We start from the raw sequence: 20393 nt of genomic DNA on the forward strand, positions 1-20393 counted from the left end.
ACTCAAAGCAAAACTAGTCAATCGCAGGCTAAGGTTACACTTCCATGGTGTCTGGTGGTGTAATGACTTAGCACTACTGATTTGAGCAGGCCTCAGCTGTCAAGGGAGAATTAATCCTAGCTAGTTTTCCCTTCAATTAGCAATATTAGTTTTATGATTTAGTAATCAGCAAACTTTACTTCCTATGCATCCTTTTATAATTTTGTTTTACTTTCAATGTAAGAAACATTGTATCTTTAAATATTGTATATTTTGTGTGTGTTTTTTTTTCCTCTAAATTAATAATAGGATATATCCGTGCAAATAAATAATCCACCTGTCTAAAAAGACAAAAGTACTAACACATTGTTGATTTGAATTCATAATTTAAAACCACAATGTCATGAGCCTTTGGCAAAAGTCTTACTAATTTTTTAGTTCATATTCTCTCTTCTGTTCTCCTATAAAAGGTAGTGAAGTAATCGCAGATCTAGCCACCAATGTATCAAACCCCTCTTCCAGTGTCTCTACAAAGACTACCTTATAAATATATATGCTTGACTTGTGAGTACGTAGACCACAACAGCCTAGCTAGCCAAGTAAGAAACACAGACCAAGAAAGCTTAGCTCTTCCATTGAAAGTCATTTAAGTCCCCCTAGAAGCAAGTCCTCTTACAATTCTACATTCTTGCAAAACCCATCTGGCTTAGAGAACCGTAATACTGTCCCAACCTCCTAGTTTCCATAATTTTTTCCAAGTATTGTCCAAAATGGCAAATGCAAAGCAAGTGTCAGGGAAACTGGAATGGCGGATCAATGTACCTGATGGGACATCGAACGTGATAGTCCCAGAATCTGATCAGCTAGTGAACAAGGCATGGTTGTGGTTAAAAGGTCTGCTTTGTGGACTAGTTTTGAAAATTTGGAGGTTCTTATACAAGGCTTGGAATTTAGGAGTTGCTGAACCTAAAAAGGTCATCCATGGTGTCAAAGTAGGATTGTCCCTTTTGCTTGTATCATTTTTTTACTATATGAGGCCTTTGTATGAAGGTGTTGGAGGGAATGCTATGTGGGCAGTTATGACTGTTGTCGTTGTTTTTGAATCGACAGTGGGTTAGTACTTGGCAGTTGGCACTTTTTTCTTCCTCTTTTTTGACAAATATGGTTTAGTTTATTATAATCACAACGTCTAATTCTATAAACATAAACAACATTATGGCGCAGGTGCTACACTCTGTAAATGCATTAATAGAGCAACAGGGACTTTTCTTGCTGGATCTCTTGCTTTAGGTGTTCAGTGGATTGCAAACAAGTCGGGGGAAACTTTTGAACCCATAATTATTGGAATTTCGGTTTTCCTTCTAGGTGTGTGTTTTCTTTGAAAATTTCTCTGCTTATTATATACTTCTTCCCAAAATACCAACACATCAGTTATCTTATTTGATAAGTTCTTTACTCGCTACTGCCCAAAATACTAACACATATATCACTTGTCTTATTTTCAGCTTCAGCAACAACTTTCTCTCGATTTATTCCATCTGTGAAAACCCGATTTGACTATGGTGCCATGATCTTCATCCTCACCTTCAGCTTAGTTACAGTTTCCGGCTACCGAGTGGACAGATTGTTTGAGCTGGCGTACCAAAGATTGTCGACAGTTGCCATTGGGACATCTTTATGCATTTTTATAACCATGGTCTTCTGTCCTATTTGGGCTGGCAGTGGGCTACACGATTTGATTGTTTGTAACCTGGAAAAACTTGCTGACTCCCTGGACGGTATGCATGAACAAAGATCATAGATTGAACACTCAATATATATGAATTCTCCTTATTCAAGCAAATCTAAATTATACATTTAAAAACTTTTTCAACTTGAAATTCAGGATGTGTAGGCGAATGCTTCAAAGATAATAAAACTAAGTTTGGAACTGAGGAAGGTCCTAGTAAGAGAATGCAAGGCTACAAATGTGTGCTTAATTCTAAGGCAACTGAAGAAGTCATGGTAGGCTGCTAACTATCCTAGTGGGTCAATTTGCTAGCGATAAGATAACTATTGAGTACTCAGGTTGATAAATTTTTTAATTCAATTGTACAGGCCAATTTTGCAAGATGGGAACCTGCACATGGCAGATTCAACTTCCGACATCCATGGAAACAATACCTCAAGATTGGCGCATCAATGCGTAACTGTGCTTATTGCATGAACAAAGATCATAGATTGAACACTCAATATATATGAATTCTCCTTATTCAAGCAAATCTAAATTATACATTTAAAAACTTTTTCAACTTGAAATTCAGGATGTGTAGGCGAATGCTTCAAAGATAATAAAACTAAGTTTGGAACTGAGGAAGGTCCTAGTAAGAGAATGCAAGGCTACAAATGTGTGCTTAATTCTAAGGCAACTGAAGAAGTCATGGTAGGCTGCTAACTATCCTAGTGGGTCAATTTGCTAGCGATAAGATAACTATTGAGTACTCAGGTTGATAAATTTTTTAATTCAATTGTACAGGCCAATTTTGCAAGATGGGAACCTGCACATGGCAGATTCAACTTCCGACATCCATGGAAACAATACCTCAAGATTGGCGCATCAATGCGTAACTGTGCTTATTGCATTGAGGCTCTCAACAGTTGCATAAACTCAGAAATTCAGGTAGAACACTTTGGTTTTATGTATCATACTTTGGCAACTTAATTTTCTTGTAATATTAATTCCATTTTTTTTTTTTTTTTTTTTTTTTGGCCACAGGCACCAGACTACCTAAAGAAACATCTCAGTGATGTATGCATGCTATTGAGCACCAATTCTTCAGAGGTCCTGAAAGAATTGGTCATTATAATGAAAACTCTCACCAAATCATCCAAGATAGAATTATTAATTGGAGAGATGAACTTTGCTGTACAAAAACTTCAGGACTCCTTGAACTCTGTTCCTAATTCTTTCATTGGACCCACAGTGTCAACACTACAAGCTCCCAATGAGGCCAACAGAGAAACTATCCCAAAAACTGCCATACCATCTCTCATGGATGTTTTCCCAATGGCCAGTTTAGTATATTTGCTGATTCAGATTGCTGCAAGAATTGAAGGAATTGCCGATGCAGTAGACCAGTTAGCAGGCCTGGCAGAATTCAAGCTTGCAAAGGATGAAAATTCCAAACAAAAGAAACCCACTAACAAGTCCACCTCAGATAAACAAGATCATGAAGCCATGAAGACCTCACCAAAGGTCTGAGTCATCAGGATTTACTGGAATACTAGAATAACTAAACTAAACATACAATTTATTAAGTATAATTTTTTTTGGGTTAGAAAGTAGTTGATTCAGTTTTTAATAAAGTTTTACTAAAACATGGGTAGTTTGGTAATTTCCAGATTTGCTGGAACATTCTGTAGTGGGCTTGTAGGGAGCTGCCGTAGGTATTGGAAACATGTTCATTCTCTAATGCATTGGTGTTTTTCCCTCCGCCCATGAATCTTATTTTTATGTTTTGAGTCATGTTCATTCCAGTAGAAGCAGTATTGGCAATAGCATATAAAAAAGCTTTTATTTTATGTATTCAACAAAAGATAGAAATAAAGAGACTGAATTCAATAAAATTCCAGCAACTTATTTTAAACTTTGAGGGCTCTTTCCTAGTGTGTGATTGCCTATGGTTTATCTTTTTTTTGTTTCTTGTCCTATTCACTTTTTTGACACCAAACAACCATCAATTCATTCAAGATCCAAATCTTTTCATTATTATTACTTAACCGGTTAACCCTACCTCAACCTGAAAATCAAACTCTATTCAAGAATTCTTCAAGATCTCATAAAAGATTGAAACGAGCTTACATCAGAATTGGTATTAGAGCCCATTAAGGCTTCCATCCTGCATCAACAATGATAAATACTTGCATAAAAATATTTTGGTGATTAGGGCAATGGTAAACAAGTAAAAAAATACTCAAAACAGGAAGGTCATTGTACAATAAAATATCAAAAACTCCCGACTAACTTTCCTTTGCAATGATTTTGCAACAAGAGGAAATTATAGTTTTAACTTATTAATGACAAATTTTTCTTCTAAATATCTGCTGTGTAGTCTGTACAGAGTACAATGTAGAAATGAAATTACTTAAGAATATTGAAGACAGATGGATGGTCAATAAAAAAACGATGGTGTTAAAGAATCAACTCTTTAAAGCATGCGCTGGACACAAATAAAAATGTGTAACCCGTCTAGGACATTTTTTTTTTTATTGGTGTTACACACATATTGGGGGGCCTTGAACCCTTTTTTTTATTATAGGTAATATGAGTAATATTATTGATAAAAGATAAAGAAAGAAAATACAAGGTGTACACAATGATGAACAAAGAAAAAACAACAAAAAAACAAAGAAACAGAGAAATCAAAAGACATTCTAAGAGAAAAGAGGAACTCTATGATAGAAGAATAATCCGAGGAACCCCAACAATGAGACCAATCAAAAAGAGTTTGTTGGCACAAATTTTTTAATTGAACCAACGATTTCTCAATATCCTCAAAGGAGCAATGATTCGATTCTGTTCCATCCAAATGATCCATGTCAAATAGCCTGGAACCAAATTCCAAAAATTCAAGCCAGTGTCTCCAACAAATAATAAACTCGCTACAGAGCCTAGCATGACTCATTGAATTCCAAAAAACTGAAGCATATGCACCCATGACCTCACCCTCCACATTGCTCTTACAAAGGGAGGAGGTGTCATGGACATCACCCTCCACACACACATGCAGATAGAGAGAGAGAACTAAGACTTTCCTGATGAAGCACCAAAATTAACAGCAAAAAACTGACGTCAACTTACTTGACAACAACAAGATCTTCATAAGCTTATAAAATTAACACCCTCCAGAAAATTGAATTTACAAATTTGAACGTATTGCGTAATTCATAGAAGTAAACTTACAGCACAACAGGAACAACGGTTAAGAACTTTCTGTTGCGTGTGAGCTGCTTTCCATTATCTATTTGTTCCACCATGTCAGCCCATTGTAGATCCCCTGATCTTCAGCAAATGGAATTCCTTTTTTCCAGTGGAAGAAGTGGTAAGTGACCTGGAGGGTACAAGAACATAATAAATTCATGCAATACAGGGAAGTGAAGCAACTTAACCTGGCAGTGAAAGGCATAAACTCACAATGCAGAAGAATAAACCAATAACTTAAGCCTTTCAGATATTTACCTAAATAAAGGCTCTTGGTTTGCCACTAGGCCTTGTCTCAAGTGAATTTAAAATAATAAAAATTCAATTCACATACCCTTTCAAAATTGAACCCGTGACCTCAACCTCCACCATTTGAAGGGGCGATTGGGGTAGAGCAAAAAACTGGTTCTTTTTTGGGTTGGGGTGGGGACCAATCATCCTTTTTTTTGGGGTTAAAAGGATAGATTCATAGAACTAACTAGCCAGCGTGGGCTGTGAGTTGGCTATAAGCCTTAAGGAATACATGCTAGCAATGTCTGCATCTAACAAAATACACAGTTCATTTGATAAGGGATTTTCAAGAACTACAAAATCATCATTCAAGCAACAGCCTTCCCTAGCAAGCACCAAAATCATCAACAGCTAATAATCCAAAAGGCTGATCTCATTTTCTACCCATCCATAAATCCGAAATCCAACAAACACCCACTTCTCCACAGCCAATAATCAAGCAAATTCTACATTCAATTTCAAACAAGAAAAAATTTACAAACTTGGCTCTCTCTTCAACCACAACATACAAATAACCAACCATCTTAAACCCTAAAACCCCTACTCAGCAATCAAGAAAATAACTAATGCAAAATCATCAAAATCACAAACAACCAAAATACATGCCCAAATAAAACAATTCACAACATTGGTATCCTTTCTTTTATTAAAATAAAAATAATTAAAAAAAAAAAACCAAAATCAAACAGCACAACACAATCATGAACTTCAACACCAAACCCACATGTAAAATGACCATGTACAACTAAATTTCTAGTTTAAAATAAATCAAACAAGTAAAATAGTTTCACAAATGTAAATTTGTATTGATGAATATGTGGTACAATTCTCTGTGATTACAAAAGAAAAATCATCTGATTCGATCTCCTTGTAAGACTTATTGATTGGAATTGTAGTAATGTGATTTTGATTCGAACACAAAATATCCTTCAATTTGGTTGAGGAATGGATCGAAGAACTTTGAAAAGAAATTACAATGAATCTCTAGTTATGAGCTTGTTAGAAATTCTTTATTCTTCACGTTCTTCATGTTCTTCATGTATTCTTTGTGCGTTCTTCTTTATTGAAAGTTTGTGGTTGAAGTTCCTCGGTGCTTTAGAGGCTTGAATCCGTAGAGCTTCATTGATTTATGGTTTGTTAAGGTTATTGGAGGCTTTTGAGCTTGATTCCAGCAAACTTTAGGATCTAGACAAATCGTTTGGATGATTTTGTTTCGAATGTTCTTCGATTTTGAGGTTAAAGTTCTTGAAGTTCTTGAGGCCTGTAGAACTTTTGTACTTCTGAGTGCTTCTAAATCTTCTTTGATGCTGCTTGTGCTCTAGATGTCTTGGTGTGTGTTGAAATGTCTTAGGAAGACTTCTATTTATAAGAGTTTGGGGGTGGGTGAGCGACACGAGGCAAAGTTTGATTGGTGACATGTGTCATAATCTGATTGGAGGAGCTTAAGACTTTTTTCCAAGACACGTGGCATCTTTTGATTGGCTGAAATGTTTTAATTTTCAAGGTGACACATGTCAGCACCTGATTGAACTGCCTATGTCATCGCTTACACGCGTAGAGCTGCTTATGTCATCGCTTACACATGCTGTTGCGTGATTGGTTTTTGCATGCATTTTATACCCCAATTCAATGACACTTGGCAAATTTCCGTTGGGTTTTGAGTAGTGATAGCAAAACCTAGTAGCAATACATGGCGCTTTGTTATTGGTTGTATTTTATAGACTTGGTAATATGATGTGTCAACTTGTGATAGATTGGGAATTTTCCCTCTCTACAGACCATTTTTAATGAAAACCCAAAAATAGAGAGAGAGAGTATATGAACGTACAACAAAGTGGGCGAGATTAACAATGGTCCAAGCCATGCCAGGAGGGCAGCCAAAGATTGAAAGGTAAAGGAGCCAAGAGAGGAGGAGGATAAGGATTGAAAGGACCTGAGAATGTGAACCACTCTGTGTTCCTATTCAGAACCGCTAGTGGCACTGCATTTACATATAGATTTGCCATCATCCACTCTTTTCTTTGATTCAGAATATTCAATTTATCTACCAAGATTGGATTTTTATGATTATGGGCTTGATGGGTTCCACTTCAAAACCTCAAATAATACACACAGACAGATAAACCAAAACAACTAAAACAATTAACTTCGTGGTGGTTGATCGAAAATGAAAAATTGAATACCCAGATGACAAAAAATCTAGAGGAGACGGCGTCGTCTTGGGATGTTTAGAAATATTAGGGTGTTTTTTTTTTTTTTTGGATAAAGGAAAGAACAAAGTTTAGCTACAAAATTTGTTATAGCCTAAGGTTACAATCTTACTCAATATTATTAACATTACTATATATTTTGAAAATCTAACCACTAGATTGCATGTTCTTTACGTTTTTAATACATATGTCAAATTTTGTGATAATCAAATATTATTTACTATATGATCTATAAGATTATATTTTATGCATAATTTTAAACTACAAAAACTTGTAATTTAAATAATTTATTGATAATATAGCTGTTGATTTTTAATTTTCTAGAAATTTTGCAAGCATGGAGGATATAAGAAGAAGATGTAATCCAATGGTGAATTTATCAAAATTTACCTCTAATAAAAGATATTGAGTAAGGTTGTAGTTTTAAGTTACAACCAATTTTGTAACTAAATTTTATCCGAAAGGAGTAGTTAACTAGTTGTGTATTAACTCTTCCCAAGTGAGGAGAGGGAAAAACCGATCAAGCAACTTGTGGATAATGCTAAGCATGTAACTATGTATGATATATATTGTTGGATTTATATTCCATTTTTAGCATGACATTTTTTCTTGTTGAGAGATTTGTATTTCACATGTTTTGCATCTTTCTATTATCTTGTCATTCGTAGCATCTTGTTTCATTACATTCATGCATTTATATTGATTTCTTGTGCCCCCTTGATCATCTTTATGTCTCTCAGGTGAAGCTTTCTAGTTTCTTGTACCCTTTGTCAATCATGACAAAAAGGGGGAGAAATTGTAGAGATTTTGTGGTTTCTTTTTTTAAGATTCTACATGTTAGGGGGAGAAATACATGCCTCTGTAAGGGGGAGATGTGTTTCATCTTATTAGGGGGAGTGCTTGTCTCTTTCTTCTTGTACACCGGTCTTGTGACCATGTTTACATACATTGTGCTTATCTTTGATATATATATATATATATATATGATTATGTATGTCTTCTTCACCTACCTCTACATGTGTTGTTTCTTCTCTATCTCTATACACATGTTTCTTATATATTGTATGCAATCTTATATTTCTATTTCATACTAAGATGCCTTGATGAGTTTTGTTTAAAGTATTTCAGAAATACAGGTTGTCAAAGTTTATTTTCCATAAACTCTCTTCTTGCAAAGTTTTTCAAGAGTTTGTGTTATAATAGATTTTATTGTATTCAATAGGGCTGTCCACGGGTCGGTCTGGGTCGGGTTTATGCCCAACCCGGAACCGACCCGCCGGAATCGGGTGAGAAAAAAATGCACCCGCCGCCGACCCGCTAGAGTAATTGGGTCGGACGGTTCAGACCATCAACAGGTGGCGGGCGGGTCGGTCGAAGTCATAAATCTGAGAAGACAACGAGAAAACAGTGAAAAAACACAGATCCAGCAAATAAACGCAGATTCCGGCGATAGTTTTCCAGATTCCAGTGAGATTTCCCTTAGATCCGGCAAAAATATCACCGAATTTGATGAGATTTCTCTAGATCCGGTCAAAATCTCACTAGATCTAAGGGAAATATCGCCGAAATCTGGGTTTCTTCGCGGGATTCTGGAAAATAATCGCCGGATTCTGGAAATTTTGGTCGGGATCTGGAAATTTTTGCCGGAATCTAGAAATCTTTTGGTTGGTTCGGGTTTTTCGGGTTTTAGAGGAGGAAAACCTAAACCGACCCGTCGGAATCGGTTTCTGGTGGTGAAGACTCGCCACCGATCCACCGGAGCAGTCGAGTCGGCCAAATTCGGGTCGGGTTCGGTCGGTTCTTCGGGTGGATTGGGTTACCGGATCAATCTGGACAGCCCTAGTATTCAACAAGTGAGTATAAGTTGAGTGATTTATGACTTCTCTCATATGTTCATTTGTTTGTTGTGGTTTTGTCACGAATTGCCAAATGGGGAGATTGTTAGGACATATGTGATTCAATGTTAGGAACATATATCACTATTTTATGTAATTGGTTAACCTTTGACAAAATGCACTTTACTTGTAATTGAGTAGATCTAGGATGTATTTAATACTTCAAGGAACAAGAGTTCAAGTCTAGTATTGAAGCCATGCAAATCTGTCCAAAAAACAAGTGAAGAAGTGCTGATTTTTTAAAGCTCGATAGCTGCTCGACATCTCTCGACAGCTAGGCTATCTATCGAGCTCTTCAGCTTCTTTTTATCGCAATCTCGATACTTCTCGATAGCTAGGTCGATCAATCGAGCAACTTTCTGTCCCCTTAATAGCTCTTGATTGCTCGCAATAGATAGGCTCAATAGCTTCTCGACACCTTTCGATAGCTCGTAATAGGTCTCGACAGATAGCTATCTATCGAGGTATCTATCGAGAATTACAAAATTCAAATTTTCAGATCTAATTTTTGGCCCATGCTTATGTATTTGTGTAGGGTTTCTTTTCTCAAAACCCTAAACATATATAAGAATTATTTTAGAGGCCGTCACGTAAGAGAATACAAGGAGAACACATCCAAAAGGTGACCGATGTCTTATTCTCTTTGCGCCTTAGGGTTTTGTAACCAAGTGTTTCTTGATCTTCATTGTTGATAAAGTGAAGAATTTTACAGCCAACATCTTCTTCAAGTTGGTGTGTTAGTCACGTATTGAGAGTCATGCATCATTGATTAGTCATGTACTGGGATTTGTGCAAAAAGGGTGACGTTCATATATTGAAGAGTTCAGAGGTTCTGAAGTGGTAGAAGGTTTCTGCTGTAAGTTCATCTACGGGGATTGTAGAGTCTAGGGATAAATGTTTTATACTAGATCTGAAACTTCTCTTTACTATAGTGAATTGTTTTTCGGGAGGGTTTCCACTTAGGTTTTTTTACTGTGAAACTAGTTTGTTTCATTAGTTTTCCTGGGTCATTATATCTTGTCTCATTTATTTTTTCGTTGGATGATTTTGACATGATATTAATGTTTGTTTGTTTTAACAAGTTTTATTCATAATAAATCTAATTAACAACTTGGGTTTAATACTTGTTAATTCTATCAATCGGGGTCTAAATTTCCTAACAATTATTTCTTTCAATACAAATAATGGAACATAAAAGTTAATAATACATAAATCCTTAAGTTATAATTTGATAACTAATTCTAATAGTCTATTGGCCTAATAATTAATCCAAAAAAAAATACACATACATATTATACATGAAATATGAAATACAATTAAAATCAACTATAAATTAAGTGTGATTTTGGATTACCTTTTTTGCTAAAAGCCTATTTATGTTTATTTGTTGAAAATTGGAAAATTGTATCGTGTATCGCATCGTATTGTATATCATAAAATACACAAACACCTACCAATATATATACACACACAAACTATAGATATACATATATAAAGGGTATATTCATTATAAATTCAAAACATATTCAACTAATGACTAATTTAATCATCACTTAATTATGTAATAATATTTAACAAGTTAACTAAATAAATCAAACTAACATTTGTTTATAACACATACATTCAAATTAATTAAACTCAAAAGTGATAATACATAACAAATTACCCAAAATAATAATTTTTTTCATCGTATTCATCATCTAAGTCAATGTTATTATCTCCTTTGTTATCTTGCAAATTTATATTTTTTCATTGAATATTTCTTCATCATCATCAACATTTACTATATCTTCTTATTCTTTTATTTTAATAATTTTTTTTTATAAATTTCTTCTTGGCTATCTAGCTTCTTAGACTTATAACAATAATGACAAAATAAATTATATTTTCATTTAATATCTTATTTATAGTGTGGAAAAGAAATTTACAAATATGAAAGTGAAGTGTCAAGTGTGTACTCCAAATTTTGTGAAAAAAAAAAAAAAACCTATAAACCTTGTGGACATGTTATTTTATTGGACTCAATTAAGTAAAATAACAATTGAGTGCTACCGATACGTTCTTACGATACAAATTTTTTTGAACATGATAATATGTGTATTGTACGATAAATATCACATATTGTATGATACAAACAATTATATATGGTTGTACTTATAAAAAAAAATGAGAGGCTTTTAAAAGTTGCACATAAGCAAATAAGTAAAAAAGTTAAAAGAAAAATACTAATCCAAACTCTTGCAATATACTAGTCTCATCACACATGCTCCACACGTGTGATGAGGTTTCTTTTTTTTTAGTTTAATGTAATTTTCAATTTGAATTTATCTATTATTACTTATTAGTAAGGTTACACAGAAATGAATTTTTAAGATAGTGTGTGCTAGTTTTTAAGGAAAAAATGTATCAAGTGTGCATGAGATGTATTCAAATAGAGAATGAGCTAATTTTTAGGAAAAATGTTTCTAGTAGTTTTTTTTTTTTTTTTGAATTACAATTTTAACCTCAATTTTTATTTTTTAAAAATAAAGATTATCTAATTAGATTGTGAATATTTTTGACATTTTTTAGAGCCATAACTAACTTTTTGAATCCTCTTAATATATAGAAATAAAACCTTAAGAATAAAATATAACATGTTAGGTAAAGAAAATAGTAATAATTAGAAAGAAAATTTATAATGGACTCACAAAAAACTACTTAATATTAGTAGTAGATTTGACACTAAAAGCATTTATATTTGAGAATTATTTGTCAAATTGAAAAAAATTCCCTTAGTATTTTTATCTACAATATATAAAAAATTAATATACAATGTTGAAAATAAATTTTAAAAAAAGTTTATACTAAAGGCTTGATGAGCCAGTCGGGTGCAGCAATGGTTTGTCCTGATCAAGATCAGGTTAGATTGGGTTCATGTCAGAAACACATAATGGACTAAAACAAATTGCTATTACTACGATCTATATCTTTTTTTTTCCTTTTTTGTTTAGGCTCGGATGGGTTTTCCGATGCAAGTCCAATTCTGGTCTTCACCAAGATCTATTTTCCAGAAACGTCCCTCCAAAGTCCAAAGAGCTATAGCGGAGTAGTTTTCGGAAACACCCTTGGGAGTATACGAGCTATTGAGACATTTATCTGATACTTTAGGTCGCTTTTCATGTTTTAACAAGAAGAAGTTTCAACACATTTTATTATTTTAAAGGGTTACAAAAGTGGAATCAATCCTATCATCAGGTAAGAATATGCAATAGAGGATGATATCATTGGAAAGCTAGGGGGTTTTACATCATGACCTAATTTTGCCATTTAAAACTAAAAAATTAATTAGGAAAAAAAAGGCTTATCGGAATAGTGATTATAACATTGTGACTAGCAAAAGTTGTCCGTGATTTTCAAGCATAACAGAGAAAATCACTTATGGGTGGAAATACTTGTAAGTAAGCCACAGACTATATCTGATATTTCAGGTCTCCTTTCAAAACATTTTATTTTAATGGGATGACCTAAGCGCAATCCATCTTATATTCATATTAAGTCATTATCACATACCAAATTAAATCTGCTAAGAACGCAATAGAAGAGGCTATCGTTCGAAATACCTAATTTTGCCATGAGAATTTTAATAACTAAAATAATAGAAAATGTTATCACAACAGTGTGATTTTGAAAAACCAGAACAGAAAACCCATAGTGGATATCTTTGAAGCAGCATTATATATATATTATTATTATTGTTATAGCAGTTGCCGAGTCATCAGGAACTTCTTCCCATTTTTATGCTAATGCCAAGGTCAAAAATTTTATGCTAATGCACTACATTCTTTTAGCAGAACTTTCAAAGAAAGTGATTGCTAGTTAGTGGGTTTAATAATGTCTCAATTAATAGGATCATGATAATAGTTTTATAATAATTAATGAAATATGCAAATGAAATAAAATATTATAATATGAGGATTGAAAAGACCTACTTGCTTGAAGAGACCAACTTGCAACTGCTCATATATGGGGATAAAACTAAAGATTTGAGTTAATATATAATCAAAGGTCGTTTGTTTGAATAATCATAATTATTCTTTTCATAAGTCATAACTATGGAGGTAGTTTTCTTTTTTCCAATCATATAATCCACACAAGACTAGTAATTTTTGTAGTTTCTTTATAAATTTTCTTTTTTATCTTAATATTTCACATTCACATTGATAGGCCAAGAATGTATTGACCCCTTATGATAAATTAATCAATTAATTAGCTAAGTTAATTAATTAATCCAATTAACATGCAATATGCGTGGTAGCACAAACAAATCACCAACTAAATTAATATACAACAGAAAATAAAGTTGACACGGTGATTTGTTTAAAATGGGGAAAACCTCCAAGACAAAAACCCCACCGGGTGATTTTAAGGTTACCGCTCCCGAGAATCCACTATTATCACAATAAGCGGTTATAAGTAAATGAATCTCAATACCTTATACTAACCTACAGTTGAACCCTTACCCCAATACCCAATTGGACTTATTCTATGGTGACAATCTCTCCTTTCAATACACGGCTCCCAATACGTGACTAACCAATCGATGCATGAATCCAAGTACGTGACTAACCACCAACTTGAGAAGGATATTGGCTGCAAAGTTCATCAATTCATCAACACAACGAAGATCATGAAATTCTTTGGTTACAAAATACTACGGCGTACAAACGCAACGGCTTCTTGAAGAGAAAGATGAATTAGGGAAAATTGTCTCCGGTCATAATATGCTTGTGAAAAACTTTTGTATCAAGTTGCATTCACTTGCATTAGCTGTGATGGCCCTTAAAATAATCATTATATATGTTTAGGGTTGTGAGAAAAGAAAACTCAAACATGTATACACGGATTGGATGCAAATTAGAATTGAAAATCTGATTTTCATAAATCTCGATAGATAGGGTATTTATCGAGCAACTGTCGAGTATCGGGCAAAAGCTGCCTTTAAACCTCGATAGATGCTATCTGTCGAGCTAGCTGTCAAACTTTAAAATCTAGCACTTTTTTACTTGATTCTTGGATAGATTTGCATGGTTTTAACACTTGGACTTGAAACCTTATTCCTTGAAGTATTAAAAACATCCTAGATTTACCCAATTACAAGAAAAGTGTGTTTTGTCAAAGGATTAGTCAATTCTATATTGAAATATGTTCCTAACATGATTCATATATGTCTTAACACACATTTATGGTTATTAGACTTACGAATGAAATATATTACTTTTTGAGACTAAGAAGAAGGGCTGATTTGAGAACCCAGCCCGACCTCCTCAATATCAAGCTACCTCAAAGACTTACCCTCGACTAGATCTTGCTAATCTTGAGGTCTAATCACAAAAATATGGTTCTTGTTTAAGAAGAAAATTTTTCTAGCTCATTTTGTATTTAAATCTTCAACAAAGAATAAAAAGAAAATCATGGAGGCATAGACAAATCACCAAATAAACTAAGTACAAGGGAAAATAAATAAATACGGTGATTTGTTGATGAATGGGGAAAACCTCTCGCAAAACAAAAACCCCCCATCAAGTGATTTTTAGGTCACAACTCCCAAGAATCCACTAATCAAGAATCAAGCGGTTACAAGTATAAGAAATCTTACCACTAGCCTGGACTATCCCAAAATAACTACCTACAATTGAAAACTTACTCCAATCCCCAATTAGACTTAATCTTATAGAGACTTCTTCCTTTGCACGAATCCTAGTACGTGACTAGCTCCAGCAACTGATTGACTTTTGTTGGTTGCAAAATTCTTTACTCCAAGGCACGTTAAAGATCTAGAAGCATTTAGTTACAAAACCCTAAGGCCCATAAAACACAGTAGCTTCTCACAGAGTGTATAAGTTCTCTAATTGAGTCTCTGTATCTTTGATGACTTTAAAATAAAGCTTTTATATCGTCTAGAGGTTTAGTGAACAAAACCCTAGCAATCCAAGTCATCATGGGCCAAAATTTAGATCTGAGAATTTTGAAATCGTAGATCTCGATAGATCGAACTTGTGTCGAGAATTTTTTATGAAGTCTCGATAGATGCTAGTGTCAAGACTACTGTCAAGGTTCACTGTTTCAGCTTTTCTTCACTTGTTTTTTAGTTCAATCTTCATGCCTTTAATGATACCATTTGTTATGTTTGTGTAACATACTTCTTGATACATTAAACTCATCTTAGATCTACCCAATTACAAGTAAAATGCATTTTGTCAAATGATATGCTAATACATAGAAAATATGACTCTAACATATTGTTTAACCAAGGACTAATCATAATAGATCTAATTAACAACTTGGCTTTAAAAATAGTTAATTCTATCAATCAATTAGTATTAAAAAGAGTTGCTAAGAGGCTACATGGAACCATTCAATAGGGATGCACTCCATGTAAAAAAACTAGTTGAGAAGGTCATCTTGGAAGCTTTCATGTTGGGATTGCTCCCCACTATTTTATTATTCTCGCTATTAAAGGTGCTTGTTCGATCTATTGAAGCTTAGCACTGTTCAACTTGTGCATGTCAAGCGCTGCAAAGGGAATACCAAGAGTCAATAAAAAGTGACACCCAAGTAAAGAACATTGAAGTATCCTGTGATATCTAATTAGCCTTGGAGGGAGTTCCCCCACAATCTATGAAAATGAATGAACTTGATCCTGTCCCAATCAAGGGACTCCCACCCATAATTGCACAAAAAGAAATACCTTTTTTTTGGTGTAGAAACTAGGGGTGGCAATTCCTGTTCGTGGGTCAGGTTCATGTCATGTCGAGTCACGAGTATTCGGCTATATGAGTTAACCCGAACCCGACTTGTTTACTAAACGTGTTAGGAATTCTCAACCCGAACACGACCTGTTTATTAAACAGATCAACCCGACCTGACATGTTTAATTAATAAGTTATGTAAAAGTCAATACAAATGACGCATTTTATAATCTATTTAATTAATAGGTCATACTTAATCAATATAATCTTTATCAATTCCCATGTATATAAAATTAAAATACAATTACAACTATAAATATAGTAGTAAACATGTAAAAACAACCATAAATTAAGTAATAATATCAAAATAACTAATAACTTTGTAAGCTAAATGAGTCAGACGGGTTCGCATGCTGAACACGAACCCGACCTGTTTATTAAACGGGTTAACCATGTCAACTTGAATATGACTCGAACCTGTTTAATCTCAACCCGTGACCAATTTATAAATGGGTTAGTTGGGTCGGATTCACAGGTCATGTCAGACTTTGCCACCCTTAGCATAAACTAAGGGTGTCATTTGAATCAAGTAGACCCAATGCCATTGAGTGGACCTAACACCACCCTAAAAGACTCAAAATTAGAATACAAAAAAAAATTTAAAAAAATTTAAAAAAAAAAGAATCAATGATTAAGGGTGATGTGTGCATTATGAACTCTAACTCTATGAAAGGACGGTAACAATTTCACCCAAGGAAGCCAAAGAACCCTAAATATGGGCAAAGAGAACCCACAAATGACGTTAATTTTGAAAAATAACCCAAATGACCACAAACATAGTAGAACCTCAAATGAAAAAATTCCAACCGAATGTCCTCGAGTGAAACAATTGAAGAAAATGACAAAGAGAAGAAAGAAAGAATAAAAATTAATCGGTAATGGAGGACAAAACAAGGAAAAGGCACTTTGTGAAACGACAACATGAATGCAGAAGGGTGAAGATGCACACGTGTCATGAGAAGTTAAGAAGGCAGTCCATTTCAAATCACATCAAACTAGTGTCATAAAAGCATTTAATGCTACATTTGAGTTTCTCAGGAAAAATAACCGGAGATTCTAGCCTTTTGCCCTTAATTTTTAAAAAAATTAGCAATATGCCCCTATTTCGAAACTATATAGGGATATGCCCCTGTTTCAATACTCGATTACCATAAAATCGAGTTTCAATGAAATACTTGATTCGTAGAAAATCGAGTTATGCCTAATAAAACTAAAAAAAAAAAAAATGTATGGAACTCGATTTTAGGGAAGTCGAGTTCCAAAACGCCGCTATAGGGCTTTAAAACGTCACTTTAGGGCTTTAAAACGTCACTTTAGGGCTTTAAAACGTCAATTTAGGGCTTAAAAACGCCATTATAGGGTTCCTTGAACCTGGTATGGGGACTTATAAAAAAAAATTTGCAGAAAAATGCCGCTATAGGGCTTTAAAACATCACTATAGGTCTTAAAAATGCCACTATAGGGATCCCTGAACAAGGTGATGACACTTATAATAAAATTTTGCAAGAAAACGCCATTATAGGGCTTTTAAACTTCACTATAGGGCTTAAAAACGCCACTATAGAGCTCCCTGAATATGGGGCAATCATACTTATTAAATTTTTTTGCATGGAACTCGATTTCCTGAAACTCGAGTTCCATGCAAATTTTTTTTTTTTTAAGTTTGATCGGGCATAACTTGATTTTAGGGTAATCGAGTATCGAAACAGGGACACGCCCCTATATAGTTTGCAAACAGGGGCATATTGACAATTTTTTTAAAAATTAAGGTAAAATGCCAAAATCTCCAAAAATAACCACCTAAACATAAAACGATAATATTCCCAAGACCAAGCCTAGCAATCGAGCTTTGCTTAGGAATGGGAGGCAGCTAATAGATTACATAATGACATGGCACCATGACAAGGTGGTGATGTAGCATCACGACCAAATGATAATGTGGCATCTCAACCACATGGTGATGAGGAACCTTGGGGACAAGCCAAGACCGAATAACGTAGCTGACTAGCAAACCTAGCTTGATATTCTTGAAATCAAGCTACGTCAAAGACTTATCCCTTAGTGTGTTCCTACAATTCTTGGGATTTGACCGTGAAAATCATGGGGTCTTGTGTAAGAAGATGGGTTTGGCTTGTGTCCAGTGGAAGTTTCCACTGGACATGTTGGATGATGGATTCGTGTCCACCATCCAATGTGTCCAGTGGAAATTTCCACTGGACACAAGCCGTGTCCTAAGAAGATATCCCCATGTTTGGATACTTTTTTTTGTCACTCAATTTTTATCACTTATCACTCATCATTCATCACTCTAAAATACCATGTTTGTTTGGCACTATCACTCACTTTCTATTACTCAATATTTTTCACACTATTTATGGGCCTCATACCTGTCACTCGATGCAACTTTTTTTTTCTTCAGTACCCAAACTCACCAAACCTAGTAAAAAAAAAAAAAAAAAAACCTAGAACATGAAGACCGAACTAGTGAAAGAATAAGGAGAAAAAAAAAAAAAAAAAAGAAGAAGAAGAAACCTAGAACAGACCGAACCAGTGGAAAAAAAAAAAAAAACCAACCCAAGAGAAGAAAGGAAAAAAAGAAGAAGTCAAAAGGTGCGGCTGAGTACTGTTTGTGGGTCCCCTATGTGTGTTTAATTACAATATTGCCATTGAGTTATGAGTTATGGAAACTAAAAATAGCCAAAATGTGTTTTCAGTTTCCATAACTCATAACTCAAAAATCAAATAATTGAGTGATAGAAACAAAGTTATGGACTTCCCAAACAACCTTTTTGCTATAGGTCCCATCATTTTTGAGTTATGAGTTATGAAAATTAAGAATTGAGTTACGAAAACAGGCCATATATTTTCTACCGCATTATGAATTTTAATTTCCAACAAATTAAGAATAAGGCGAAATTCACACCTACAACAAGATTTTTTTTTCCCCCCAAAATAATCAAATCTCTCGAATTATTTTATTAGTTAGCCAAAGTTTTGAAACTATTTTGGTATCTAACAAATCGAGTGCAGATAACTCGATTTTGCTCTGTGAAATTGCACTTGGAAATTGAGTGTCTCACACTCGAGTTCCAAGTGCAATTTCACATAGCAAAATCGAGTTCTCTGCACTCGATTTATTAGATACCAAAATAATTTCAAAACCTTGGCTAACTAATAAAATAGTTTGGCTTTTATACTTATTTTCAAAAAAAAAAAAAAAAAAAAAAAAAAAAAAAAAAACCCTACAACAACCATAAAAGGGGAACCAGTAAAAGGTAAGGGTACAATTGACTCATTCAGAAAAAGAAAAAAGAAACTCTAACTTCCTTTATCATGAAACAATTTCTAACATAGACATTAGAGAGTCTCATGTTGTTGCCTATCACCGCTACTTGATAACTATTTTGATGCCCTTATTTTATTCTTTTATTCTTTGTTATAGGTGCCCATGGATCCAATCACCTTCACGTAATCATGGGAATGAGTAATTATTCACTACTCCATAAGTACAATAACGTTGTACTTCTCTCTCTCATATAATAATGATTCATATTAATTCAATTCATATTGGAATTCACTATTTATATGAGAAGAGAGCGTACTACATCATTATACTTTGAAATACCTAATAACTTTCCCTAGAAAGATATTTACTTTTCATATAAAACATAAGCCATGCGCTATTTGATAGTGGGCATTCGACTAGGTCCACGACTCAAAATTGTGAACCATGTTGCATTAGTTCATACAAGGAGTTCCACATCAGTTATGTCAACATATTGTTAAAAATTTTATAGTTCAATTAACACTTTTTAGAGTTTCTAATAAAGTCATTTAAGGTTCAAATCTTTCAATCTCAAATATATACATATATACACTGTATATTGTTTGATAGATTGATGCCACGTTAGTAATTAATTTTCAAAGCATGAGCCATGTTACATGGCCAATAGTCATGCATTGCTTTGCTAAGTGCTCCACTGAAACCCCTTACTTCGACAATGTTCTTGATGCACAATTACTCAATTACACATTAATTGTCGTGACTCAAGAAAATATTTTGTGTGAACACTATTGGGTAAAATTAGGTCATCTCTCTCTCTCTCTACGTCAGGCACACTCGCAAACAAAGTACGCACGGCACAACTTACTTTAAAGGGAGGAATAAAAAATTAGGTCACTCCCCCTCCTAATCAATAAAAGCTAGCCACAACATAATTCTGGTTTCTGGTGTGATCGCACATGATATGGGAACTTTTTCAATATA

The 20393-nt window shown here is 34.1% G+C and overlaps 1 protein-coding gene and 1 pseudogene across 1 annotated transcript; one reads left to right on the forward strand and one right to left on the reverse strand.

Moving 5' to 3' along the window:
* The first annotated feature begins 527 nt into the window (after positions 1-527).
* Positions 528-3294, forward strand: LOC115958609 (aluminum-activated malate transporter 10-like). Its single transcript, XM_031077036.1, has 6 exons — positions 528-1092; positions 1204-1344; positions 1485-1757; positions 1865-1983; positions 2495-2638; positions 2735-3294. The coding sequence occupies exons 1-6, from the start codon at positions 750-752 to the stop codon at positions 3218-3220; spliced, it is 1506 nt and encodes a 501-aa protein (XP_030932896.1). The 5' UTR covers positions 528-749; the 3' UTR covers positions 3221-3294.
* A 1623-nt stretch (positions 3295-4917) lies between these two features.
* On the reverse strand, positions 4918-7236 carry LOC115956959 (annotated as a pseudogene).
* Between the last annotated feature and the right edge of the window lie 13157 nt (positions 7237-20393).

This window comes from Quercus lobata, chromosome 8, assembly GCF_001633185.2.
Source record: "Quercus lobata isolate SW786 chromosome 8, ValleyOak3.0 Primary Assembly, whole genome shotgun sequence".
Taxonomy (NCBI): Eukaryota; Viridiplantae; Streptophyta; class Magnoliopsida; order Fagales; family Fagaceae; genus Quercus; species Quercus lobata.